The sequence below is a fragment of the Eublepharis macularius genome, chromosome 5 (assembly GCF_028583425.1).
Source record: "Eublepharis macularius isolate TG4126 chromosome 5, MPM_Emac_v1.0, whole genome shotgun sequence".
Classification (NCBI taxonomy): domain Eukaryota; kingdom Metazoa; phylum Chordata; class Lepidosauria; order Squamata; family Eublepharidae; genus Eublepharis; species Eublepharis macularius.
This window is the reverse complement of record NC_072794.1, coordinates 173,019,371-173,045,814: the sequence shown is the minus strand read 5'-3', so window position 1 is coordinate 173,045,814 and position 26,444 is coordinate 173,019,371. Positions and strand designations below refer to the sequence as shown.

The following is a 26,444-nucleotide window of genomic DNA, read 5'->3' as shown; positions in this document are numbered from 1 at the left end:
GGGGCGCCTTTCCTCCCACTCTCAAGGTGCTTCACGGCATTTTCCCTTCCCCTCACCCGACCTGGCCCTGCAGAGTGACGCCTGGCTGCACTGGGAGACTTTAAGCTGCAAGGACCCCCGCACATCCCTCTCTGCTGCTCTGTAAATGCTAAACTTTAAGCTGCAAGGACGCCTACACTTCCCGACAAACCTTTAGGTAAGAGAACACGAGTTGAACCTAGGTATTTCATCTCGTGTCTTTCGACTGAAAGAGAAGGCTGTCACAAGGAGGCAGTCCTGAGATTAGCAATCTACACATCAAAGGATAGATCAGGGCAGTAAAGAATAAACAGATCCCTGACTTCTCTATATTTCTGACCTTCTGGTTTGTCCCCCTCTGAACCCTGAGGAAAGAGACAGCATTAATCCTCCTCTTGTAACACCTCTGTGTGAAGATAGATCGAGATCGGTAGCCACAGTCTGTCTATAGCAGTAGAAAACAGCAAGAGTAGTAGCACCTGTAAGACTAATAAAACCTGGAAAAGTGAGCTGTGGCTCAGAAAAGCTCATACTGTACCAAAAAATTTGTCTTATAGGTGCTACTAGACTCTGCTCTTTTCTACCTCTGTGTATGTTTCACAAACCCATACGCAATCACTGAGTGCTGTGCCATTTTGGGATCACTGCAGGTTTTTGTCTGAACTTTGACAGCTCCTGGGCATTCCATTTCCACATTCACCAGGCTCTTAAACAACAACAGAATCGAAAGGACACCATCAAGGCCAGTCCTTCCCTTGCTGTCCAAAACACACACACACAATTTCACGGATTTCCTTTTTATTTAATACTTTGAAGGCTGTATTATCCTGACATGGAGTTGTCAACCTTGCTCTAGCCGGTTTCCAGATAAATGTCCCCAGGAAGCCTACAGGGACAATCTTACTCCTATTATTCGTTCCTAGCAGTTGGCATTTAGAGGTACGCTGCTGCTGACCATGGAGGTTCCACTGAGACAGACCACTTGAGGTCAGCCAAGAGAGAGACCATCAGTACAAAGCACCGGGGCCCAAATCATTAGCGTTGAAAGGGGAGCAGCGCCTGAACTTGGCCAGCGGATTTACCTGCAGTATCTGCAGCAACAGCTTAAAAGGGGAAGCCCCCTTGGAGGGTCTCCTCGACTTGTGTTCCCAATCGATTCTTGCTGGGGGTCAAAGAGCACAACCCTGAAGCCGATACAGCCTGAAAATGGTCTGTGCCAGCTGATGTCCAGCATGATAATAGCGGGAGCCCCTTCCTGATGCCAGAGCCTCAATCATTTGGGGGAGGTATTCACTTGCTCCTTCCGCTCAGCTTGTGAGCAGCTTTGGTGCCCAGCATGAAGGACTCCAGCCGAGGGTAAAGGGAGGAATGAAGAGGATGTCGTACGGACAAGGCGTTCAGGGGAGAACTGCTCCAGTTCAAGCAGCAGCAGAAGAGAATGGAAGGAAGGATGGATCTCTGCAGTCCCTCTTGCTGTCTTTGGCGTCTTCACTAACCATACTGAACATCCGCTCCGAAGAGCAAAAAATTCTGCGGAGAGATTCAAAGGCATAAGTCAAGCAAAAGGTCCTTTGGCCAGAGAAGCATAACAAAAGTGCCCTCCTAGTCCCGCCTGCCTTTCTGTGGGTAACGGAGAGGCTCAGTTTTAATCTGGGCTCTGATTACATTGCAAACTACCCGGCATGTGCATTGTTAGCCAAGATGAGGCACCCTGAGCAGACATCGGCAGCGCACTGGAGGGAAGCGCATGGCTGCCGCCCGCTATTGTTTCCAAGCCCCTCCATGTGAGTCCAGCTGTGAACAGCAGATCTCTTAGACGGATCGGAGCTCTTCTTGGCTTCAGGATAACTTTTAAAGTGTTTCTGCCGAGCAATTCCATATGAAACAAACATTTAAGAGCCTGCAGTCAGCTTTGGATGTGCCTGAAATGCTGGCCGAGAGACCAGGCCATGGACGAACGTGCCCAGGAGCTTGGGAATGCGGCTGCTTCTGGACCGAGGAGAGGCCAGGAAACAGAGGGAGGGATGCAGGTACAGAGGGGCGGAGCTGCAAGTCTAATACCTGCACACGTTTGAGGGCCCTTTCCAGGTGTCCCCCTCCCCAATTCTTAATCCTCCAATAGGAAAAAAGGCTTGTTTTTAGTAGCTCAACATTCACTTCTGAGGAGCATGTGAATAGCACCATCTGTGGCCCGGTGGTCCCTTAGCAGGAGGGAGAGCGGATCGTTTCCCAGCGCACAGCCACAAAGAAGAGAGAGTCCAGCTGAGGAGGGGGTGGTAAAACCTTCCTTGCCAGGGAGAGTATCCAAACTCCAACACATTAACCCGTGCATGTCTCCCGGTGCCAGCCATATAATTGAATGGTTCTTCCTGATGGACTTTTCGTCTCTTGCAGAAGTTTCTTTCCCCTCTTTAACAGTCTTCGGTTTTAGCCAGCGAAGCAACACATCAGTTGTCTTGTCTTGACCCATCCTGGATGTCTTTGTGAAGGACGTCCAGCCTATGCCCAGCATCGTAATAGCGGGAGCCCATTCCCCATGCCAGAGGCACAACCAGTCTGGGGCCAGAGGCACAATCAGTTTTCTAACCCAGTGATACTCAGTGGGTGGGGAGCCACCTGTGGCTCTTCTGAGCAGGGACCCCAATGCAGCGCCTGCCTCGTGTCTCAGGAAACCGGGCAAGACCTTTGCTCAACAGGGCTAGTGGGTGGCCCCCCTGGGACAGCCGCCACCGGAGGAACAGATAAGTAGTAAGCCTCCTTGATGTGCAGCGTCATGCCAGAAATGGCGATAAATGTGGCTCTTTTGGTTGAGCTCTGGGATTTTGGTTGAGGCCAATTGCGAATAGGAGTACCACCGTTATGGCCGGGGGGAGGGGGAGGGGGGGCAGGGAGGGTTTCTCTACACCTTGTTCTCCCAGAATCCTTTGCAACACTGCAAAGGCTCTGGGGCTGGGCCTCTCATACTGACTTGGGATGGAAAACTGGCAAGGGCTGGGCCCCTGGAGGGCCGTTTCAACCAGAGTCTGTCCTCTGCCTTCCTCGGGGGACTTTTCATTGACTGTCATTATACGAGCAGCGACCCCACAGACATGCTCTTCTTGCCTGCAAGTTCTCACATACCTGGTGTGGTTGAAGGATGGGGCTGGACAGCTGCAGGTGATCCGGGAGGGGGAGAGGGAATCCCTGGGCCAGCCGTGCTAGAAGATAACATTTGAGGAGGTCACGGAGGGAAGTAGAATAGTTCTTCAGTTGACAACAGTGTGTGTGTGTGTGGGGGGGTAGCATTTTGTTTCCACCCAACAGGGCTCTCTACTGCCTCTTCCATACCATTCTTTGGCAACAAAAGACAGGTTCTGCAGTCTAAGTACATTATGCAAGTTCAGCATATAGATTTCTTTCTCTCTGCAGCTATGGAAAGGGAGAAGAATCCTAGAATCACAGGGTTGGATGGGACCTCCAGGGTCATCTAGTCCAACCCCCCTGCACAATGCAGGAAATTCACAGCTACTCCCCCCGACTGCCCCAGTGACCCTTGTTCCATGCCCAGAAGATGGAAAAACACCTCCAGGATCCCTAGCCAAACTGGTCTGGAGAAAATTGCTTCCTGACCCCAAAGAGGCGACCGGCATTACCCTGGGCATGTAAGAAGGGGCCACGAGAACTGAGCACTGATCCAACCCTTCCTGCCCTCCCTCTCATGATCTGCCCAGGTTCACAGAATCAGCATTGCAGTCAGAGGGCCATTCTAGCCATTCATGCATGTCCGGTTATTTCCGGTGGCTTCCACAGGCCGACGCTTCCCTATTGCACAGACATCGTTGTGAAAGCAGAGTGTCCCCACAAGGGGACTGGGTTGCCCGTTCTCTGCCGGGGAGAGCAGGCCACCCAAGGGCCCCCAGCTCCCATGAGCCCCTCCTCTCACACGCCAGAATCGCCCATCCCAGCTGCGGCCTAGGTGAGCTAAGGTAAGCCAGTCTACAGGGGACTGTACTCCTTTCCTCTGCCATCTTTCCCTTCTGGGCTGTTTGGGTAGTCCAGAAAACCAGTTGAATCCGTCTCCGAGGGGGATTCAGCAGGTTTTTCTGCATTCCTGGTTCCCACCTCGCAGCCACCTACTGGAAAGAACATGGGCGCTTCACTGTCTCCAAGACAGCTGCCCAAGCGTTCCCGTGCCACTATCAAACCTCTTCAGTCCACTTTGAGGAGTGGGATCACACCTGCTGACAGTCTTAAAGGTGCTACTGGACTCTTTTTGATTCACCTACTGACAGGTGCTGAGTATAGTGTTAATCTCCCACCTAGTCTGGAGATTTTGACTTTTTCCACACAGGTTATTTGTCACAAGTTTGATACTATCGGGAAGTTGCAGTACTGGGTTGTAGGAACGCCGGGGTGGCACCGATATGGATGGGAATATCTAGGTTTTCTCTCTCACATGGGCATAATTTTCCCTTATCCAGTCATCCACCATGCAGGCAGGCAGGCAGTCTTTCCTTCACACTACTGGCGGCTTCTTTGAGCTTTTTTAAAATAGGAAATTGGCACATCTATATATAGATATAATGGTATGTCACAATGACAATCACTGGTAAAAAGAATCCTTGGAATCGCCCCCTGGTGGTAGTGGTGGTGCAGAATGACTGTCAGGGGGAATGGGGGAGAAGATGCAGGGAATCCCACCACCTGGAAGTTGGCAGCTACAGTTGGAGTCTCTCTACATGAGATGCTTCGGCATGTGTTCATCTAGTGCAGGGAGACGCAGTGTGAGCCGAGATGCATAGTTTAAAAAGACAGAGCCGGTGGAGATCGCTCCTCAGAGGGTTTGTCAGTTTCATCTTTGCCTCCTGAAGGCTCTGTCAGTTTCACCTCTCCAGTCTCAAACTGGGTGGGATCACAGCCAGAGGGCAGCCAGGAATGGAAACAGGCTGGAGCTGCCTTCCAGAGCCAGGCTTGGACCTGGAGAGGTTCTAATGGGCTGAAGTTTTCCTTCTGGCCTTTCACAGCCCCTTCACACAGCTCCAGTGTATAGCAAAGCCTTCGCCCTGCCGCCAGCTCTGTCTTTTAAAACTACCCTTCTCGGCTAACATGGCATCTCCCGGCCCATGTTCCTCATGTGTCAGATGTCTCGTGTAGAGAGACTCTCAGAATGGGGCATCCAAAGGAAAGAGTCGCCCTGTGGGACAGCCCTCCCACTGCCTCTGTGCCCGTGCTTGTGAAATGGGCACAAGGAAGGATTTGGGTCAGAAAGCACTTTGCACGAAGCGAGGATGGTCCTTACCATTAATTTGAGGGAGCAGGATTTGTGCAGCGTAGTAGTTCACGAAGGCCTGCATCAATTGCACCTGGATGTCGGGAGAGGAATAAGAAACGGCCCATCAGAATGGAAGGGTCAGAAGGCATCCCGTGGGTCGGGTTCTCCCTATCTCCTGCCTTGATGCAGAAATCTCTACATCTGAAAGACATTTGATTTGCCTTTTCCTGAATGCCAAGATCGGCTTGCTGTGTGATTCTAAGGCAGTGAGGAGAACACCCTAGGAGCTCAAAGAAAGCACGTGAGGAGCGGGAATCCTTAGATATTTAGGAGGAGAAAAAGCCCAAGATAGGGCAGCTGTGCCCCCTTAAACGTCTGTATTGAGAACTGGACGCCCTGGCGGTGCCACTGGGATCCGTGGGCATCCCTCAAGGCGACAGGTTCAAGTACTTTGGGTCACTGAGAAGGACTTACTGGGAAGGGCCCCACGTCTGAATGCTTCAAGGACATCTGCAGCCTAAAGAGAGGAAAGGAGAGAGAAGGAAACTTGTTCACAGGGCAAATCGAGGGCAGTTAATTTTTTGTATTGGGAAACCACCACATTGGGGTCAACCCCAGATCTCACAGCCCACATAAAAAGCTCACGGTCAGCTTGTTTCAGGGATGTCTTTAGACACACAGCCGGGATGTCTGAGAAGGTGGGAAAGTTATGAAAATGCTCACTTGCCGATCTTTAGGGACCCAACGATGTTATTGGACTTCATAGCAACGGTGGCTGAAATGGTGGTTGCCTGGGAATCAAAGAGAGGCAAGTTGGTGCCAGATTTACAAACACTTCAGAAATCTTTTAAAATCTAGCCAGATGTATACATGGGCAGCTATGTAGCTATTGCACACGTTGTCCCATTTGCCATATGAATAGGCAGAAATGCGCACCCTGTAAAAAGGAATAAATAACCAAGGAAAACAGAAGAGTCAACTGAGCACAGTGGGCAGATATTTCCCTATGCCCTGCCCCCAATTAATTTTATTTATTTTTATCTATGTTATTAGTAGTCCGTCTTTCTCACTGAGACTCAAGGCAGATTACAGAGTGTAAGTCAATACGATCAATGGCTGGGATATTCAATAAAGAGTACAATAGGAAATGGGGTGCCCAAATTTGAAAACAAGCATCATTCTGAATACAGAAGTGAAATATGGCAGAAAAAAAAACTGAAGTACATTCGATATGGTGTATGGCGCCTATCTAGCATCTGCATTAAATACGGGTTTTAGAAAATTGTTGATGATTTTAATGTTCTTGTTCTTGTTGTTCGCTCGTGGGGAAGGCGACGTATAAATGTGATATATAAATAAATAAACAAACAATTTGACGTGATATATTAAACAATGCAGAAACGACCCGGTAGAAGCACACTTACAGCAATAGAAAGTACACAGTAGTGTAGTCTATAGTCACTGTCCCTTTGCCAAAGCATCTCTCTGAGCCATCTCCTGAACAAATCTCCCTCCTTTACTGTTTGCAGTTTATACAAACAGCTGGAGAACCATTCAGGGATCTCCTGCCATAGAATCATAGGGTTGGAAGGTACCTCCAGGGTCATCTAGTCCAACCCCTGCACAATGCAGGAAATTCACGACTACCTCCCCTTCCCCTGTGCACACCCCGTGACCCTTGCTCCATGCCCTGAAGATGGCAAAACACCGTCAGGATCCCTGGCCAAACTGCCCTGGGGAGAATTGCTACCTGACCCCAAGGTGGCGATCGGCATTACCCTAAGAAAAGCCCAGCTAGGCCAGACCAGTGGCGCTTCTACTCCGGCATTCTGTTTCCTACAACGACTGGTGGGAGGCCCACACGTAAGGGCACAGAGGCCAAAGCTACTCCCTGAGACTTCCCACAAGCAGTTGGTATTCGGAGGTACAGTGCCTCTGAACATGGAGGTTCCATTTGGTCATCGTGACTGACAGCCATTGGGGCTCCTAGTTTGGCTACTTACCACATCAAGCACGAACAGGGGAGCCAGGGAGGCGTTGGGGAGGATGGCGAAGGCTTGGACATCCACCGTAGGTGCAAGCGACAGGCTTTCGGGGGCAATGGCCAGAGATGGTGGAGACGTAGGCGAGACCTTGAGCTTCATGAGCATGTTGGGGTATAATTTCTCAATCTGGGGACAGAGAACACCAACCTGTTTTTACTGCTTGTTCACACGGTTCTCCTGGAGATGTGGTTATTTGGGGAATGAAATGGTCTCTTTGGAAATGCCTGCCCCAGATCCTCCAGAAAACCCAGGTTTTCTGAAATGTTTGAGGTCAAATGCCATGGGGGGAGGGCGGGAGGAGGGGGGGATCCCTGTCTTGCTCAAAAAAAAAATCACATCTTTTCATGATCCCCTCCCAGAGGAATGGGAAAGACTTCGTTGCAACAGTGCAATAGCTCAGGGCTAAACGACACAATACATTTGTTTATCACTTGTCTCTGGGCTCATCACTTCTGTCAGTCACATGCCAGCTTCAAGAATGTCACTTTAAAAGCCTCCAAAACAGATTTTGCGGATGATGGGTGGCATGGCTGCAGGAGGGGGCTCCTCTGCCCCTTTTTCCTGAGCCTAAAGTACCCCCAATGAGAGGTTAGTTGCATAACTCTAGAGATGCCATAACTTCCCGTTGGAGATAGATCAAGATGGGCAGTCATGTTAGTCTGTCTGTAGCAGTGGAAAAGACCAACAAAATTAGTAGTAAGGTATGAGCTTTCGTGAGCCACAGCTCTTACCTGAAGAAGTGAGCTGCAGCTCACAAAAGTTCCTACCCTACCACTCATTTTGTTAGTCTTATACGTGCTACTGGACTCTTGCTCTTTCCCACTGGAGGTTCTTTAGGCTCAGGAAAAAAGCTGGGGGAGGGGAACAGAAGCCCCCCCTCCAACCATGCCACCCTTTGCCAGCAAAGTCAGCTGGGGGGGTGCTTTTAAAGTGACATTCTTATAGCTGCTGTGTGATTCCTATCAATGTGATGAATCCAAAGACAACTTGTAAGAAAACGTATTGCTTTGTTTAGTCCTCAGTTCATATTATTTCCCCCCATCTCTCCTATTAGTTAAGGCTGAGTTTTCAGAGGCAAGGAGACCCCCCCTCCCATCCCTGCACCTTGCCAGCTGAGGCACAGTTTGTCAGGGAATCCCAGGGTACCTGGACTCCCTCTCCCCACAAAAGCGAGGGAGAGGGTCCAAGACATCAGGGAGCATCTCTCTTTCTTAAGTCTCTGGTCACCTCTCCCTGGCGAGGAAGGCCAAGCCACAGCAAGGGAAGCCTCTTCACCCTCCCCAAGACAGACAGAGGCCGGACACTTGGAATATTCCCAGCTGTACTCCAGCGAGGCGGTTAGGCTGCGGAGGTTTCTCGTCAAGCGTTGTTACTCTTTTTTTCCTTCCCTATGACATTTTTATCCTGCTCCCTCAGCCCAGAGCTTAAGAGACATGATGCTCTTCTCCCTGTCTCCATGACTATTCGGTGAGGGAGGTTAGGTTGGGAGGTGGTGACTGGCCCAAGCTTTGTGGCTGAGTCAGGATTTGACCACCAACAGCAATGGTCCTTACGGAGCACTTTGGCCATGACCGCTCCCTGGCCATCTGTCTTTTGTTCTGCAGTTGCTTTCATTGTTTTCCATTGTTCTTTTACATCTTTACTAGAATTGCGCTTGCCTGGAATGTCTCATGAAATTCTGAAGAGCTAGCCGTATTAGTCTGTAGCTGCAAAATAGTAAAGAGTCCAGTAGCACCTTTAAGACCAACCAACTTTATTGTAGCACAAGCTTTCGATAACCACAGCTCTCTTTGTCAGATGCAACTTTATTGTAGCATAAACTTTCGAGAACCACAGCTCTCTTTGTCAGATGCAACTTTATTGTAGCATAAGCTTTCAATAACCACAGGTCTCTTTGTCAGATGCAACTTTATTGTAGCATAAGCTTTTGAGAGCCACAGCTCTCTTCATCAAATGCATCTTGAAAGCTTATGCTACAATAAAGTTGATTAGTCTTAAAGGTGCTACTGGACTCTTTACTATTATGAAATTCTGTAAGCAACCCTGGGTTGATTATTCAGAAAACCAGCACAATATCGTAAGAGACTCACTTGTGGAACCAAGGATCCAAAGGAAGAGGTGTTCAGCCGGATTTTAGACTCCTTAGGAATCTGCAATGGGAGAAGAGACATTTCAGGACTGGACAATATAGAACTTAATAATAATAAATTTGCTTATATATCACTTTTCTAGGCAGGTTAATGTCCCATGGAGGGTGATGAACAAGGTCAGTGTTATTATTATCCCCACAATACAGCTGGGGAGCTGGGCTGAGAAAAGGGGCTGACCCAAGGCCGCCTACTGAGCTCATGGCAGTGGTGGGATTTGATCCAGCAGAGAGCAGATTCACAGCCCAACCATTTAACCACTGTGCTACAGCAGCTCTTCTAGACAGATCAGTGCTCCTCTCAGAGTGGTGAACAAAAGTAAGTGTTATTATTATCCCCACAATGCAGCTGGGGAGCTGGGGCTGGGTGGAGTGGCTGACCCAAGGCCACCTGCTGAGCTCAGGGCAGAGTGCCATGGAGCTCACGGAGTCGAACCAGCAGAGTGCTGATTCACAGACCCACCACTTAACCACAATCACCCTCAACATTTCCCACCAATGGTCCTAGCTGCAGCCAAATCTGGAACCTGCTTTGAAAGCCGAGGATCAGAAGTGGGGAGTATGAAGTATAAACAGGAACTGCTATTCCCCGTCAGGAAGTTTGCGCTTCGAGGATGATGCATTTCCTGTACTAAATACAATTTGTCTAAAAGGTGGCAAAGCTTTCATTCATTCATTCATTCATTCATTCATTCATTCATTCATTCAAATGTATAGTTCGCTCACCCCACAAGTGGGCTCAGAGCAGAGAACAATATGATAAAATACATAAAAAGATAAAAACAATGGTAGCAATTACATTATCTTTGATTGATTGATTGATTTGATTTGTTCCCCGCCCTCCCCACAGATGGGCTCAGAGTGGCTAACAACATTAAAAAAATACATTAAAAGTCACAAAACCATAAAATCAATAATAATTTTTAAAAAGTCATTAAAATAGTCCAGGAGCAGGCTATTTAGACAAATATTGGGAGTCCGTATATGGGCATAGCAGATGGCCGAGGGCAGCCCCAGAAAAAGTGATGGTCTTAGATGGAAGAAGGAGGACACCCGCCGGCACTCAGCCGAAGGCCCGGCGGAACATCTCTGTTTTACAGGCCCTGCGGGGTTGCAGAAATCAACATGGATGCCACATCATATTTCAACAACAGATGTGTTTCCTAGGGCTTCAATGACATCTGCTTTTTTGCAAACGAAGGACTAGACAATTGTGTGTGTGTGTGTGTGTGTGTGTGTGTGTGTGTGTGTGTGTGTGTGTGCAGAGTGGTTCTAGAGAAGGGGAGTAGAAGCAAGGCAGACCTTCCAGCTATGGCCAGTTCTGCTCACTCATCTGTCACACCTTACCATGTCATCTGTGATCTCGTAGGTCAGAGCACCTGCTTGGTAGTACACGATGCCGGCTGTGTTGAACAAGTAACTGGAGATCCCAAAATATAGCATGCGGTCATGATCCACAGGAAAAGACAAGGCCGGTGGCGGGAAGGGAACGGCAGAGCGATGAGCGAGGGAGAAGAATTCGCCCTGATGGGAAAGTAAAAAGAGATGTGGGAAGGGTGGAGATTCAAGCCCTCGGACTCGGAGCAGCTGAAGGGCCTCTGGGTTCGCCTCCCAAACGTCACGGCCAGGGTACCCAGCTGGGCAAGCTCAGTATTGAAATAAGAAATGACTTTTCTACAAATTCGGCAACGCTTTAAAAATTCAAACCCACGTTCCAAAATATTAGCTGTTTTGGTTTAGGACATCTATTTTGTGTATGTGCCGTCAAGTCACAACCAACTGACAGCGACCCCAGAAAGGGGCTTCCAGGCGAGGGAGAAGCAGAGGGGGTTTGCCGTTCCCTTCCTCTGCAGAGTCTTCCTTGGTGGTCACCCATCCAAGAACTGACCTTGCTTAGCTTCTGAGATCTGACAACAGCAGGCTCTACCATGGCGCCTTCCCTCCTAACGCCTATTTTATTTACTGGGATGTTTTAAAACAGGAAGTGCTGAAAAATATAACCCACCCACCCCCCAACCAAAGCATGAGATGCTGCAGAGGTGCCCGTTTGTTCTTCACCTCACTGGTAGCCCAAGCCTCAGCCCCCTTGCCTCCAGGTTTTTTTTTTCCCTGAAAGTTTTCCTGTATCTTCAGTGGCCCCAGGACAGGCCACAACTTCCCAGAGGAAGGGCACATTGGTATCGGCTGAATGGATTCCAGAAGTGCCTCCCTACTAAAGCTATTGCTGGTTTGTTTATTTATAATAGTGCCAGGCACTGTCAGAATAAGGCAAGGATGCCACCTCATGAAAGACAGGCCTCATTACAGAGAATGAAAGCCACGGAAATTAAAAGGTGAGTGTCCATGGATCGAGAAGAGCCCCAAGAGACTACTGGGTGCAAAAGTTGGCCCCCGCAACCCCCCCTCCTCCTCATGGCTGCCCCCCCTTTCCCTACCTTCAGATCCAAATCCAGGGAATTATTTGTCGCAACCGGAGGGCCGACCAGGGAGTAATCGATCCCAGACACCCTGTCAATTTTTGCCGTGACTGCAAAACAGAAGAGGAAGTCACAGTTATTTCTCCTTGGCTGTGTGATTCCTATTTTATTATTTATTTATTTATTACTTATGTCGTTTATAGTCTGCTTTTCTCACTGAGGCTCAAGGTGGATTACACAGTGTGAGATTAGCACAGTCAGTATCAAGGACATTTCCATAAGCAATGCCATAGAGCAAATAGATACAAGTTTACAAAGACGGAGCACTAGCAGGAGTCCAATACAGAGTTGGAGAAATGCTGAAACAGAACAGAAGCAATTCCAGGACTGACATGAGACAGCATAAAGCACAAGCAGCTCATAGGAGTACATATTTAAGGCAACAGATTGGTCATACGGTCACATAGTGGTGAAGTCTATGGTCCCTAACTCGTTAGGGAAGCATCTGAGAGCCCCTCCCTACAATACAGCCCACCTGTCTGAGTAGAAAAGGCCTTTTGAATAATTTGGATTTGCATGGTTTGCGGAAAGCTAGGAGAGTGGGGGGGTTCTCCAGACTTCCTCAGGCACAGGGTAGGGGCCACCGCAGAGAAAGCCCGTGTACGGGCTGCTGTGGATTTTGCCCACGTGCAGCCTGGCACCTGGAGGAGGCCCTGTGCGTTTCACCAAAAGAGTATGGTGCTAAAAAGCCAAAAGCCCAACACCTCGCGATGCTCTGGTGGGCCCCCTCCCTTCCCTGTGTGCTCTTTGTCCTTTAGAATAATTTCATGTGAAAAACACACTTCGTAGAAAGGAAGCAAGAAATAAATCAGGCTGGGTGATCAAAACCTGCAGGTGGGAGGAGAGGAATCTTGGACAAAAGTCCTCTTTTCTCTGTAGTTCAAGCCCACTCCCACAGCTTAAAGCGTGGCACAGGTGGCTCCCACCCACTCACCCACCTCCAAAGAACATGGTTCGGTCAAGCTCTGGAGATGACATGACTGAGGGATCTCCAAATTCTGGACAGCAAAGGGGCTCAGAAAGGCGATCCCCACAAGGAGCTCAGGAGGACAAAAAGCAGAAAGAATCCTTCTCTCCCAGTGGAAGGACACGAGAGGAAGTGCCCATCCACCTTCTTGAAGGGCACGGAAGCCAGATGGGTGGGCGGGGTGGGGCGGGGCGGGGCAGGGAGGGGAGGGCGGGGCGGGGTGGGGCTCTGTTCCCACTGGCTTGGAAGGAGGCTCCTTCCTTCTGCTGGGGCCCAGCTGGTTCCTGTCCCCGCCTGGGATGCCCTTTACCTGGCAGAGTCTGTAGATAGGGCTGCAGTTTGGAGCTGACAGACTTGGGCACCTCTTCGCAGACCTGTGCGTGAGAGAAAAGGAAGAGCGTGCCAATGAATGCCTCCCAGGCAGAAGAGCAACACCCGGTGATTCTAGTGCCCCAACAGGGCCAAGCAACACAATATAGCGGGGATCCCAGATCAGATCTGGCTTGGCTTCTGAAGTATCCACCCACCTATCATCTATCTATCTATCTATCTATCTATCTATCTATCTATCTATCTATCTATCTATCTATCTATCTATCTATCTATCTATCTATCTATCTATCTATCTATCTATCTATCTATCTATCTATCTATCTATTGTCCACTTTTCTCACTGAGACTCACTGAGGCGGATCACACAGTGTGAGATTAGTACAAACAATATCAGGAACATTTCTATAAACAATGCCATCGGGTAAATAGATACAAGTTCACAAAGACAGAGCATTTGTAGGAATCCAATACAACATAGTGGTGTGAAGTCTCTGGTCTCTAACTCATTAGGGAAGCATCCAAGACCCCCTCCCTACAATACAGCCCTCCTCTCTGAGTAAAAAGCCTTTTTGAATAATTTGGTTTTGCATCGTTTGTGGAAAGCCAGGTGAGTGGGGGCTCTCCTGCCCTCCTCAGGCAGGACGTTCCACAGGGTAGGGGCCACCACAAAGAAAGCCCGTGTGTGGCTTTCAGTTTCACCGTCAGCCTCTGGCAAGTGTTGGATTGATGGACCCATCAAGCCATTTCTTAGATCCTGCCCATGGCAGAGAACGGATTTGAAACTAGATACGTTTATCCAACAATTCGGGTTCCTCCGTCTTCTTTGGTTCCTCTGCTCGGCAGGCCTTTGCTGTCCACTAGATGGTGCCAAATAGGGCCACTTCAGCCATGAGCAGCGCTCAAATGCCATCTTCTTCCTTCCTCGGACTTTTCGGGAGCCTGCAGCTCTTTTCAGTTCTTCCTGCGCCCTCAGACACAGCGACCAGTGCCAGATTGCCGTGTAGCAATTATTGCTAACAGCCCATCTACATGGCCTGGCACGGGCAGCCCGCCAGCCAGCTTTTGTGAAGAACAGAAGCACGCTGTTGGCGGTGGCACGCTCCATTAAAGAAAGGCCGCAGCCCCAGAGAGCAAAAATCTTTTCAGTGAAAGACGTTTTTGAATGCTGCAGGCCTGGTTTGGTCTGTGAGGCTGCAAACGCACATTTGGCTGATTTGATCAGAGAGCATCAGGCAACGTAAGACAAGGGCGGTTTAATTAGCTGTGGGTAAAATTGCAAGACCTTGAGCGGGGGGGGGGGGGGAGGATGACCTGCTCCACCCCCAAAGTGAGTCTGGGCTCCTGGACGGGGTCCCTGAATTGCTTCTACCCAGGGCTTTTTTTCCAGAAAAAGAGGTGGTGGAACTCTCAAAAGGAAAATGAGGGAGAAACACACAAGGCCCCTTACAAAATGGCCATTTCCTCCAGGGGAACTGATCTCTATCTGGAGATCGGGGGGTGGGGGAGACAGGACTCCATTCCACTGCATTCCCACTCAAAAAAATATTGTATTCCTGCAGTTAATGAAGCTTTAGTCCAGGTTTTCCGAAATCTGTCTTATTCCTGTGTTGTGTGTCTTTTACCCCCACCCTACAACTCCAAGCAAAGGTAGCCTCAGTATAGCAGGCATTAGGAGCCTCCCCCCCCCCCCCCCAGCAAACAGGCAGGCCGGTGAGTGGAGTCCCCCCAGAGCAATGCACGTGCCCGGCCCCTTTTGGCCAACTGGGGCTTCTCTCTTTCCCTGCCCTGGGAGGAGAAGTCCCTCCCCACCTGTCCGCCAGCCGCTTGGCTTATCAATTCCTCCCCCTCTCAACAGGTGATTGCTCTTCTGGCTGCTGCAGGTGACTGATCTGATGCCCTCTTCTTCACTGTGCCCTGAGTGCCCCTTGGCATCACCGCCCCTAGAAGTGCAGCCTAGAGCTGATAGAGACAATGCTGGGGTTGGAGCAACAAGCTCCATGCAGCTCCTCTGCTAAATATTGGGCCCCAGAAGGATCCTCCCGGAGTTTACATGCGTGTGTGTGTGTGTGTGTCTGTGAAGCATTCAGTGGAAGAGCTGAAATAGGCAGCAACACGCCAACAGAGACGGGTGGCTTGCGCTGTGTCACCGTTACAACCCTCCACTTAGCTCTGAGCATGCACCAAGTTCCTTTCTCATTCACTGCGAGCAGCTAGTCCACAGATGTGTGTGGTGGGGGAGGTCCAGGCTAGAAGGCACGGCTTTGAGGCATGTCCGCACGCTGATACCTTCATTGTAGAAGCTGAGCACAACGACAAAGGGCTGGGGACCGTGGCTGAGCAGCGAGGCGCCCGCCTGGCGTGCAGAAGGTCCCAGATTCCCAGATTCTGCTTAAGAGATCTCCGGCTGAGGAATAAGACCCTACTGCGCCCCAGACCCTGCAGAGCCGCTGCATCTCAAGAGACTTCAACTGAGAGCAACGGCCAGCCATGCTATAAGGCAGTTTCAGGTGTTCCTTTGGAAGCCCCCTGCTGGTTTTACCTCCTTTTCCATGATGCTCCTTAAGGCTGACTCTATCTTACTGCGGAAGAGATTGTACAGCCAACTGTGGAAAGAAAGGAAACATTGTGTGTGCGCGCACGAGGGGGGGGGTGTTAGATGAGCAGTGCAAAGTAGATGCCCACCTCCCTTGATCCAGAGGAGTTAGCCGTGTTAGTCTGTAGTTGCAAAATATTAGAGTCCAGTAGCACCTTTAAGACCAACCAATGTTATTGTAGCGCTAGTAACAAAGCCTGTTGTGTGTGTGGGGGGGGGGATACAACAGGCTCTAGAAAGGGCAGGGCAGGCGGGCCAAGCATTACCTCCTCTGCGGCACTCTGATTTGGTTGAGGGGAGGGCAAGGTGCCCGGGCCTGGCATTGCCCCCTCCCCAGCACAGCGAGGGGGGTGGCAGGTGCCATGGTGGGCACCCGTGACTGGAAGCAGCCTGTTCCAACCCCACTGGCACTGGATCGGGCTGCTGCAGGCAGGAAGTGCCTCCAGGGTTTAATGAGCACAGAACCACTTCAGCCTCCAGTAAAAGTTCCTGGCATAGAAAGGGGAATCTTTAGTCTTAATGAAGGGATCTCGGATTGTCTATTGGATTAGCCAGTTTATTGGAGGACAATTAGCTAGCAACATATATTAAGGTTTTATTGCTGTTTGTCCACTCTCTCAGAGCTAAACTACAAGAGACGAATTACACAAGGATGCTCACGTGAAGAGAGTCGCAATGTTAGCCGGGAAGCCGAGTTTTAAAGGACAGATCAGAAGGCTCTGTCAATTTCCCCTCTCTCCAGAGCCAGGGAGATGCTGCTCAGAGGTTTGCTAATTTCCTCTTCGCCTCCCAGAAGGGGAGGTGAAACTGACAGAGCCTTTGGAGGCGAAGGTGAAATTAACAAACCCTCTAAGCAGCCATCTTTGCTGCTCTGTAGAGAGGGGAAATTGACAGAGCCTTCCAATCTGTCTTTTAAAACTCAGTTTCATGGCTGGATCTAGGGGTTACCTGCCCCCAGTGCCGCCAAAGAGTGGGCACTGGGTGCGGCTGCCAGCTGGGAGCGCGTGCCATGGAGCTGGTGGCGGCAGTGTGGGCAGCTGAGTGGAGGGCTGGAAGGCCGCTTGCACCATTCGCCTGCCCCACTGGCAGGGCAGCTGGCAGCAGTGCAGGGCACCCCCTGGAAGCGCCCCGCCCGTGCTACCCCTGGAGGGCAGGGAGTGCGTGGCAAGCCGGCTGCCCCATCAGCGGGGCAGGCGAATGGCGTGAGCGGCCTTCCAGCCCTCCACTCAGCCACTCGCACTGCCACTGCCAGCTCTGCGGTGCGCCGTGTGCTGGGGTAGCCGGCTTGCTGCACGCTCCCTTCCCTACAGCAGCAGCATGGACGGCATGCTTCCAGAGGGGCCCTGCGTGATGACCTCACAAAAGTGACATCATCACGTAGTGCCGGGAGCGTGCGGGGGCGGGCAACCCTAGATCCGGCCCTGCTCAGCTTCCTGGCTAACATTGCGACTTCCTTCACGCGAGTAATTCGTCTCTTGTAGTTTAGCTCTGTCTTCAGTCTTCAGTCTGCAGTTTAGTCTACCCTGTACTAGTTAACCATCCAGATGTAGAGAGATGTATTCTTTATTTTCTCACCAATGTACCCTTTCCCCTGATATGTAGTAAAAGTATTTTTCTAGAGTTCAAACCACAGAAGTCTGTCTACTTATTTCCACTGTGCTAATATTAAACTCTGCAACTTTATCCACCAATGCTCCCCCACTCTGTTCACCTAATAGCATCATTTGAACCCAAAGCAGGGTCAAGCCTGACATAGCAAAGCTGTCGTACATACCTCCACTTGCCATGAATGTGCACCGTGACGCTGGAGATATGGGCGCTGCATGCAGAGGTGCCGGCGGTGGGCCTCCCGGCAGAGTCATTGCCCAACTGCAAACCCACAGAGATGGAGAGGCCCTCGATCTTCACGTCAAAGGAGCCATGGTCGCTTCTGATTGGAAACACCACGGAACAAAGGATTTTCAGTAGCAGAATAGCAGCACCAGCTCAGCTTAAAAAACAAACAAACAAGGGAGTGGCTAGGTTCACACTCCGGGGAGTCACACACACTTCCTAATCCCAGAGATTTAATTGCAGAATGTGGTTACTGGGGGGAAGGGGTGATGGGAAAACACTCCGCACATGCTCAAAAGCACTGAGTAAATTTGCCATTGCCTGCAAAATTAATGTCCGAGAAAGATCACAGAAGTCTTGAATCATTTTGCACATTTTAAAAATCCAATCATAACAGTAAATATCGTTTGTCATACTGCTGTTAAGTTTTCTGCACTAACTATTGCATTACAAGTAGCAACCCTGCAGGGTAGGCCAGCAGTGTTATTTGCATTTTGCAAATGGACAGCTAAGGGGCTTGTTTAGTATGTTCATGCAGGAACAGTTTATGTGACTGCCTACGGCAACAGAGGCGGAGGGCAAACAGGCAACCAAGCTGTGCCAACCATCTGTGGCATCAAAGTCCTGGCCCCAGTTGGTTACCACCAGGGAGCCTCCTCCCTCCTCCCCTCCTGTCTGGGGGCAGGAGCATGTTGGGGTTTCCTCTGTGGCATCTTGCCACCTTGCTTCGAGGCACTTGACCCTTTGGGAGGTGTAAGGAGGCAGGCAGTGGCTTTCCCCCATGCCGCACGGGGTGAGGAGGGAAGGTATCATCGCACCGTGCCACCAGGGGGCAAAGAGGGCAGGCCCCACTGCTCCCAGCTGCCAGCATACAAAGAAGGCAAGCAGCAGCTTCTTGGGGGCTGAGGCAAGGAAACCCTGTGCCATCTTCCTCTGCAACCTTGGTCTTCCTTGGCGGTCTCCCATCCAATTACTAACCAAGGCTGACCCTGCTTAGCTTCTGAGATCTGACGAGATCAGGCTCACCTGGGCTATCCAGGTCAGGGTGCCCTAACCTAGGGCACCCAAAATATTTGAGTTGACCCTGAGATCATGGCTGCCTCTTTTACAGGCTGCCCCATGACAACTGCAAAGATATCACAAGCATGCCTGCTAAAAGATCAGGGCTGCGGAGAGCACAGGGCACCATTGCCGCCAGGCTCCCTCTTTGATGGGCATCTTTGCACACTGTAAGTGGTGCTCCATGCCTACAGTGAACCAACCACACCAGTGCCCCCAGGCCCCGTGCAGACAGAGCATTGGGGCTGCCTCAGTGCTCCTTGCCTTTTGCATTCTGCTCAAGTGACAACCCGATTCACAGGTGCACATGAATGCCAGGCAAGGCAAGTAAAATAAAACAACCAGGAGTCTTGGGGCACCTTAAAGACTAACACAGCACCGGCTTTTGTGGACAAGATCTCACTGTGGAGCTATGCCCCTCTGAGCTATGCCCCTCTGAGCTATGCCCCTCTGAGGTGGCATTCACACATTGGTGCATGGTGCGCTGTGGCAATCATTCAGAGCTGGCCTTTCCTGGGTGGAAAAGCCCATCCAGCAATAGTACAATCGGCCCCCGTGCACCTTCCAGCTTAGAGGGCAATCTAGTGGCTATGAGCTATGATGGCTTCCCCTCTGCTCCACTCCGAGTGTTGGGTGCTGAGGATGAAGAGGAAGGGTTGCAAATGCCCTCCTCCTCCTCCTCCCGGGGCTGCTTGTCAACCTGCCTGGCCTCAGGCCTCTCTCTGGGCACTGCGGCTAGGCAGTGGGGAGTCTGACCAATCCCATGTCTGCATGCAAAAGCACCGTCTGTCAGTCAACTCTGTCTGACCAATCCCATGTCTGCATGCAGAAGCACCATCTGTCAGTTATCTCTGGGAGCTCCACGGCTCTTCGGCTCAGCAGCTGTGAACATAGGAAGGACGGAAGCCATGGCGGACTTACAGCACCCGCTTCTTCTTGACCCTCCAGTGCCCCGAGATCTCAGCAAAGGCGTTGGAGATGGAGACTTTGAGGCCCACGTTCGGGATGGGCGCAATCGTCGAGCTGGGCAGCTGGAACGAGCGTATTTGCAAGCTTCACAAAAAGAGAGAGGAGAAGACAGTCAATGTGGGAAGGCATCCTGCAAGTGTGTGAGCGAGGGCCAAGCCGAAGCGTCCAGAGCTCAACGGGGCTGGCTCCCCCTTTATCTGGGAGCAGAACCACAAGTGACAAAAGGCACAGATTGGACACTTGTCAGCTTCCCTCAAGTTTTGATGGGAAATGTAGGCAACTTGGCGGAATGTTGGACAAGTGACAGTTGAAAAGTCCATTGGACAGCAGTCAGAGAGAGAAGCTGCGAGACCAGGATGCCTACATTTCCCATCAAAACTTGAGGGAAGCAGACAAGTGTCCAATCTGTGCCTTTTGTCACTTGTGGTTCTGCTCTGGGAAGCCTCTCACTTTTTTGGGTGGGGCTCCCTAATGGAGCATTTCAAGCTCACTGCAGCCCGCCCCCCTCTAAAGCAATGGGGCCTGCAGAACTTTTGGACAGCTGAGTGGCACAGATTCAATATCCCTGCAGCGGCTAGCAGGCCATTGCTTTGTTTGGTTCAGGGCTCTGAACAGCCGGGACAGGTTTCTCAACAACAACAACAACATTCGATTTATATACCGCCCTTCAGGATGACTTAATGCCCACTCAGAGCAGTTTACAAAGTATGCCATTATTATCCCCACAACAAAACACCCTGTGAGGTGGGTGGGGCTGAGAGAGCTCTGAGAGAGCTGTGGCTGACCCAAGGTCACCCAGCTGGCTTCAAGTGGAGGAGTGGGGAATCAAACCCGGCTCTCCAGATTAGAGTCCTGTGCTCCTAACCACTACACCAAACTGGCTTTCAAGGGTTCTGCTTGTTCAGAAGTGGTTCCCCAGTGGCTCTCTTGAAGCATTTAGCAGAGCTCAAAGGAGGCAGTCAAGATCCCATTGTGGAGGGGACAGGTGTGTGAGGAAAGAGTAGCTTTAGAGCTGGCTAAGACAGAGAAGCAGACAGACCCTTGCCCTGCTGTAATGGGGGCTGAAGACCCTACCCAGCACAGGATTTCTCCCGCTGGGGATCATCTGCCCTTTTACAAGCGTGACTCTTTGCTTCCGCCCCAACTCGGCTTAAGCAAATATTGTTCACTGCTCTAAGGAGTGTCCAATAATGTGTACGCTGCACAAAACAGATAGGGAGGAAAGCTGGAAAAAACCTGTTTCAGAACGGCCATTCCTTCAGAGACTCTTTCCATGACATGAGGATGCTCAAGTGAAGGGAGACAATGTTAGCCGGGAAGCATAGTTTAAAAAGACAGAGCAAAGGCTTCGTCAGTTTCACCTCTCTAGAGCCAGCAGAGATTGCTCCTCAGAGGGTTTTGTTATCTCATCTTCGCCTCCCCAAAGGGGAAGTGAATGTTCCCATCCTTCCTGCCCTGTTTTTCATTGTGGTTTTTAGGGATGTGGATTTTATTGCAGTGGGTGGGTATTTTAACTTGCTTTGAATTGTCTGAACAATGTGTTTTTGTTTTAATGATTTTTTAAGATGTGGGTTTTTATGTGTGTTTTTAATCTGTTAGCTGCCTTGGTGGCCCCGATCGGGACGGAAAATTGGGGGTATACATTGTGTAGATAAATAAATGAAAGGAAGAAATCCCCTTTGATTCAAACCATAACCTATTTTATCCTACCTGTCCTCAGCATTAGTTCTAATTCCAGTCACTTTACCTGTCGAATTTGTAATGTATTTTTCCAAAATGTTTGACTTTGAAGGACCCAGAGAACGCGGGCAGCTTGATCTTGGCCAGCTCTCTCTGCAGGGCTGTAACGCCCTCCTGGCGAGCTGAAGGGAAAGCAAAAAGAAAGATCGCTGACATGAGACGCTGACTTCCTCCCAGGGGGAAGCAACATTTACCACTCTGACCCTCTGGTAACAACAAGTTCAAAGAAACAGCCATGTTCTTAGACAGAAGAACAGATCAGAGCAAGATTATGCAAGACCTTGTTTGCAGCAGCTCAGGTTTAGCAAAGTGCTCAGAATTGCCACGCACTAACAAGAATTCCCACTGCAGATCTCAAAAGAACCCACCTGCCATCCAAAGCACCGCCCATAGAATGTTATTAGAATACTTACCATAATCTAACCCTTTGTTAGTAATCCTGCCCACAAAGCCGGGGTCCGTGCCCTCGACCAACACCAAAGAAAGAGAGACCAGCAGAGTAGCCCGAAGCAGTTTCCCGTGGGCCATCTTTGCAGCCCTGTGAGCTTCCAGGGACACTGAAAGTGGCAAGCATCTGCTTTCGGCCAGGAGAAAAGAGAAGCACCACAGAGTGGCAGGAGGAAACAGGAAGCTGCAATAATATTTCTGCTGTGGGTTTTCCCCAGGTTGCACAATCGGGCCCTGGTATAATTTTTTTCAAGCCAGGGTGTGCCCTGCGGCTGCTGCCTGGGGCACAGGTCGGATGCTTTTCTTCCTGGTGCCTTTCTTGCAACAAACATATCCAGCCCCAGGGCTTCATTTTTAAGAATACAGTTACTAGACCTCAAGCTTTTGTATTGAATGCGTCATCTGAGGAATTACAAATGCCTCATCTTTAGTGAATTGGATTTAAATTATGTTGATTGTAACTGTTTGTATTTTATTTATATTTATTGTGTGCTTTTAAGCTTTCATCCGTTGGTTGCATTATAGATTTGTGTTGTGGCCTGCCCTGAGCCGGCTTGCAGGGCGGGCGGGCTATGGGTCCAATAAACTAGACTAAACTAAACGCCTGTCTTAACCAGAAGAGGTGCTCAGAGATCCTTGGGTGTAAGTTGGTGTAAAGGGAGAGAGGCCACATGGCCAGATGCCCTCAGCAATTATGCAGCACCCTCCTTGGCATTCTGGATTGGTTCTGAGGCTGAGAACCAGTCCGTCCAGTCTCCTTCCATCCAGTGCCACCAGCCTCCCACACCAGGGGCTGCTCCGTCCTGACACTTTATGGGGCAGAGCGAGAAGGCAGTCCTGAGTCTCATGTCAGGTTTCAGCAGACCGAAGCAAGATTTCACAGTCCCGACTGATGCTCGACTTCATTGTTGTCTTCAGAACCGTGTCGTTTATTGTGACTTAGTGTTCGTTTGGTATTTATTACATACCATTTGGCAAACACTGCAGTGAAGTGCTATTAAAATCAATAACCACAACAGAAGAAGACACAACTGCCGCCATCGTCTCCTCCTCCTCCTCCTCCCTTTCTCCCTGGGAGATTACAAAAGTGTGAGTGAAAATACAGTGTAATCAACAGCCAGGACATTCACTGAGTAAAGTCCAATAAGGGCGTTCAGGGAAACAGATATGGTAGGGAATAAGCATGCATAAAGCCGAGCTGAGAGATGAAATCTATCTAAAACAAAGCATAACCAATTTCCTTGGCATGTTTAGCAGCAAGGAAACTCACTAGTAGGTGTATATCTACATCAGCAGACAGTACCCAGTAGCATAGCCTTTAGTCCCTATCCCTACCAAGGCATCTCTGTGAGCTTTTTCTTATGCCACAGTCCTGTAATCTGGGTAGAAAGCCTTCCTGTGAACTTATGTGCACACACGTAAACACATTTGTGTACTTTTGAAAATTCTTTTTAAAGCCCACCCCATCATCTGTCCATCTGTCTGTCCGTCTGTCCCTCTATCCATGTTTCTTCCTTCCCCACGGAGGGTCTGCAGGCTGCAGAGTGCAGAGTGGTGCATGTCCTCCACATTTAAATTGCATGCTTCCTATGGCATGGCCCAGTTCACTGCTGGTCCCTTTGGCACCATCCTATATGCAGGCAGCACGTCGGTAAGTTAGAACAACGCTTTGTGTTTAAGCGAAACTCACCTGACCTGCTTCAGCCTGGGACCACTGGAGCGTCTTTCTTTCCAACCCCACCCCCTGCCCGCTCCCCTCACTTTTTTTGCAACCCAACAGCAACACCTTGCAGCAGGTCCCATTTTATCATGCTGTGGTCCCTCTCTCAGGCCTAGGGTTGCCAACCCCCAGGTAGGGCCTGGAATTCTCCTACAGTTTTGATTGCGGGAGTCAGATGTCCAGGTGGCAAAGCTCAGTCCCCCTGCAGAAAATGGCAGCTTGAGGATAGATGATGGATTCCCAGCTGTGCTCCCACCCCTCCCCAAACTCTGTCCTCCCAGGCTCCACCCCCAAATCTACAAGAGTTTCCTAAACCAGATTTGGTAACTCTATTCTGACCTATCAAACGGAGCTGTTTCTCAGGATTGGTTGGGTGGGTGGGGGAACGTTGGTGGATTTGATGCTTATTGTGTTATATGTAATGTAAATAAATAAATAAACATAAACAAATAAAATACTGGTTTCTGTTTATGCTCTTTTATAATGTGTTGTTCTGTTTTTATTGTACCTCATGTGACTATAATAGAGAAAAATTGTTTAAAATATAGATCAAGATGGGTGGCCGTGTTAGTCTGTCAGCAGCAGTAGAAAAGAGCAAGAGTCCCGTAGCGCCTGTAACACGTACAGAATTTGGGGCAGGGAAGGAGCTTTCGTGAAGAAGTGACCTGTGACTCATGAAAGCTCACACCCTACCACAAATTTTGTTAGTCTTATAGGTGCTCCTGGATGCTTGCTCTTTTCTACTGTTTATAAATAAAAACTTGTACCACAAATATTGGACTCATTCCAGATAAAGTCAGTTAAGTCATTCACACAACTAATCTTAAGCAAGTTGGGTGGGCATTCTCTGGAACAGGGCCTTTGTACTTGTGCCATATTATTAGTATTAGTATTAGTATTAGTATTGTATTGTCGAAGGCTTTCACGGCCGGAGAACGATGGCTGTTGTGGGTTTTCCGGGCTGTATTGCCGTGGTCTTGGCATTGTAGTTCCTGACGTTTCGCCAGCAGCTGTGGCTGGCATCTTCAGAGGTGTAGCACCAAAAGACAGAGATCTCTCAGTGTCACAGTGTGGAAAAGATGTTGGCAGGTCATTTATATCCACCCCCACCCCTCCTGAGTAGATATAAATGACCTGCCAACATCTTTTCCACACTGTGACACTGAGAGATCTCTGTCTTTTGGTGCTACACCTCTGAAGATGCCAGCCACAGCTGCTGGCGAAACGTCAGGAACTACAATGCCAAGACCACGGCAATACAGCCCGGAAAACCCACAACAACCACAGTATTAGTATTAGTATTAGTATTAGTATTAGTATTAGTATTAGTATTAGTATTAGTATTAGTATTAGTATTAGTATTAGTATTAGTATTAGTATTATTGACACCTTTCCCTTCCCGTCCCTTCACACCTATTCTCTTGCGATTGTGTCCTCTCGAAAATTCTTTCTTTCTTTCTTTCTTTCTTTCTTTCTTTCTTTCTTTCTTTCTTTCTTTCTTTCTTTCTTTCTTTCTTTCTTTCTTTCTTTCTTTCTTTCTTTCTTTCTTTCTGGCCTCTTCCCTGTACAGTGAGGGCAGAAGGAATTGGAAGAAAGTTCATCTTCTCAAAGCTTTTGGTTTCTTTGGGGGGGGGGGGAAGGGCAGGAAGTGGGTCGGGAGGAGAAGCCGGGGGGGGGGGGACTGCCAGGAGTCTCTTGCACCATTCTGTGGACCCCGAGAGCAAATGCCACACCCCAGAGCTGGCCTTGCAGGGAATTCAGTTGCTCAATATCTGACCCTTATTGCAGACGTTGTACAATAGACTTCTCTTTATGCTTCCATACTTGCAAATGTGGTTCGAAGTCCACATGCTAACTACTACACCAGTTGTCATGTTTACAAGCAGCAACAAAGAAAACACAGGGACCACGAAAAAACAATCCAACTTTTATGTTCCAGATTATAGAACTGAAATATACAGCGCACTGGAGCTTGATACGCGTAATTATTGAGTCAAAAATTAACACCAAACCTCCTGACGGGAGATGGCAACGGGCTTGCCGGCTTGCAATTTTCCCGTTTCGCAAGAATTATGCTTCTTCCAAAGCCACAACTTTTCTGAAATTAATACACAAAGACAAATCAGGATGTGACCACCTCAAAAAGCAAAATTTTCTGCAGTAGATAATTTCATTTACAACTTCATTTACAAACAATTGATTTTGTACATAGTTAACATAATTTATAACATCATAAAATGAATAAGAAAGCCAACGCCCAAAACATTTTTTCAAATACATTCAAAAATGTACATTCAATATTTTTCCTTTGTGAGCTTAACTTTTTCAAGATTCTCTTTGCATTTGGTGAGAATGTTACACTTTAAAAGTGGATCCCATTAGACCATAATTTCCCTTTATATTCTCATATACAAACTGAATAATACATATACAAATAGTTACCTCATGCAAAGGTCGAACTTACCAATATGCTTGCAGAATAATCACTCAATCCTTTCTCATTTCAAAGTCAATATGCTCAGAAGTCTTTTTGCAAGCGTTTGGTGAGAAACGCTGTGCTAATTAGCTATTTAAAGGGAGCGGATCTTATCAAATCAATCATCCCTGTCCCCACAATTAAAGGGTCAGGGTTGCAAAGGCTCTTTAGCAAAAGAATGTGAAAATATCTAGCGTGAAACAACAATGAAATGACCAATTGTATCCTATCCTAGAAAAGGAGTGAAATCAGCCTCATTGTTAAGCCCAAATGGAGATAAACTGTTTAAACGGAAAATCCATTGAGTCTCCAGGCGTGACAAAGCTCTCCGTGTGTCAGAAGAATGTTTACTAGACCAGGTCTGTAATAC

General features: G+C 49.2%; 1 protein-coding gene across 1 annotated transcript; it reads right to left on the bottom strand.

The window, feature by feature from the left end:
- Window positions 1-799: 799 nt before the first annotated feature.
- LOC129330150 (bactericidal permeability-increasing protein-like) lies at window positions 800-22,044 on the bottom strand. Its single transcript, XM_054980103.1, has 15 exons — window positions 21,845-22,044; window positions 21,439-21,553; window positions 19,644-19,775; window positions 17,605-17,760; window positions 15,777-15,840; window positions 13,215-13,278; window positions 11,896-11,987; window positions 10,808-10,984; window positions 9,405-9,464; window positions 7,273-7,440; window positions 5,993-6,060; window positions 5,744-5,786; window positions 5,297-5,360; window positions 3,139-3,215; window positions 800-1,548 (listed from the first exon to the last, which is right to left on the bottom strand). The coding sequence occupies exons 1-15, from the start codon at window positions 21,957-21,959 to the stop codon at window positions 1,510-1,512; spliced, it is 1,434 nt and encodes a 477-aa protein (XP_054836078.1). The 5' UTR covers window positions 21,960-22,044; the 3' UTR covers window positions 800-1,509.
- Between the last annotated feature and the right edge of the window lie 4,400 nt (window positions 22,045-26,444).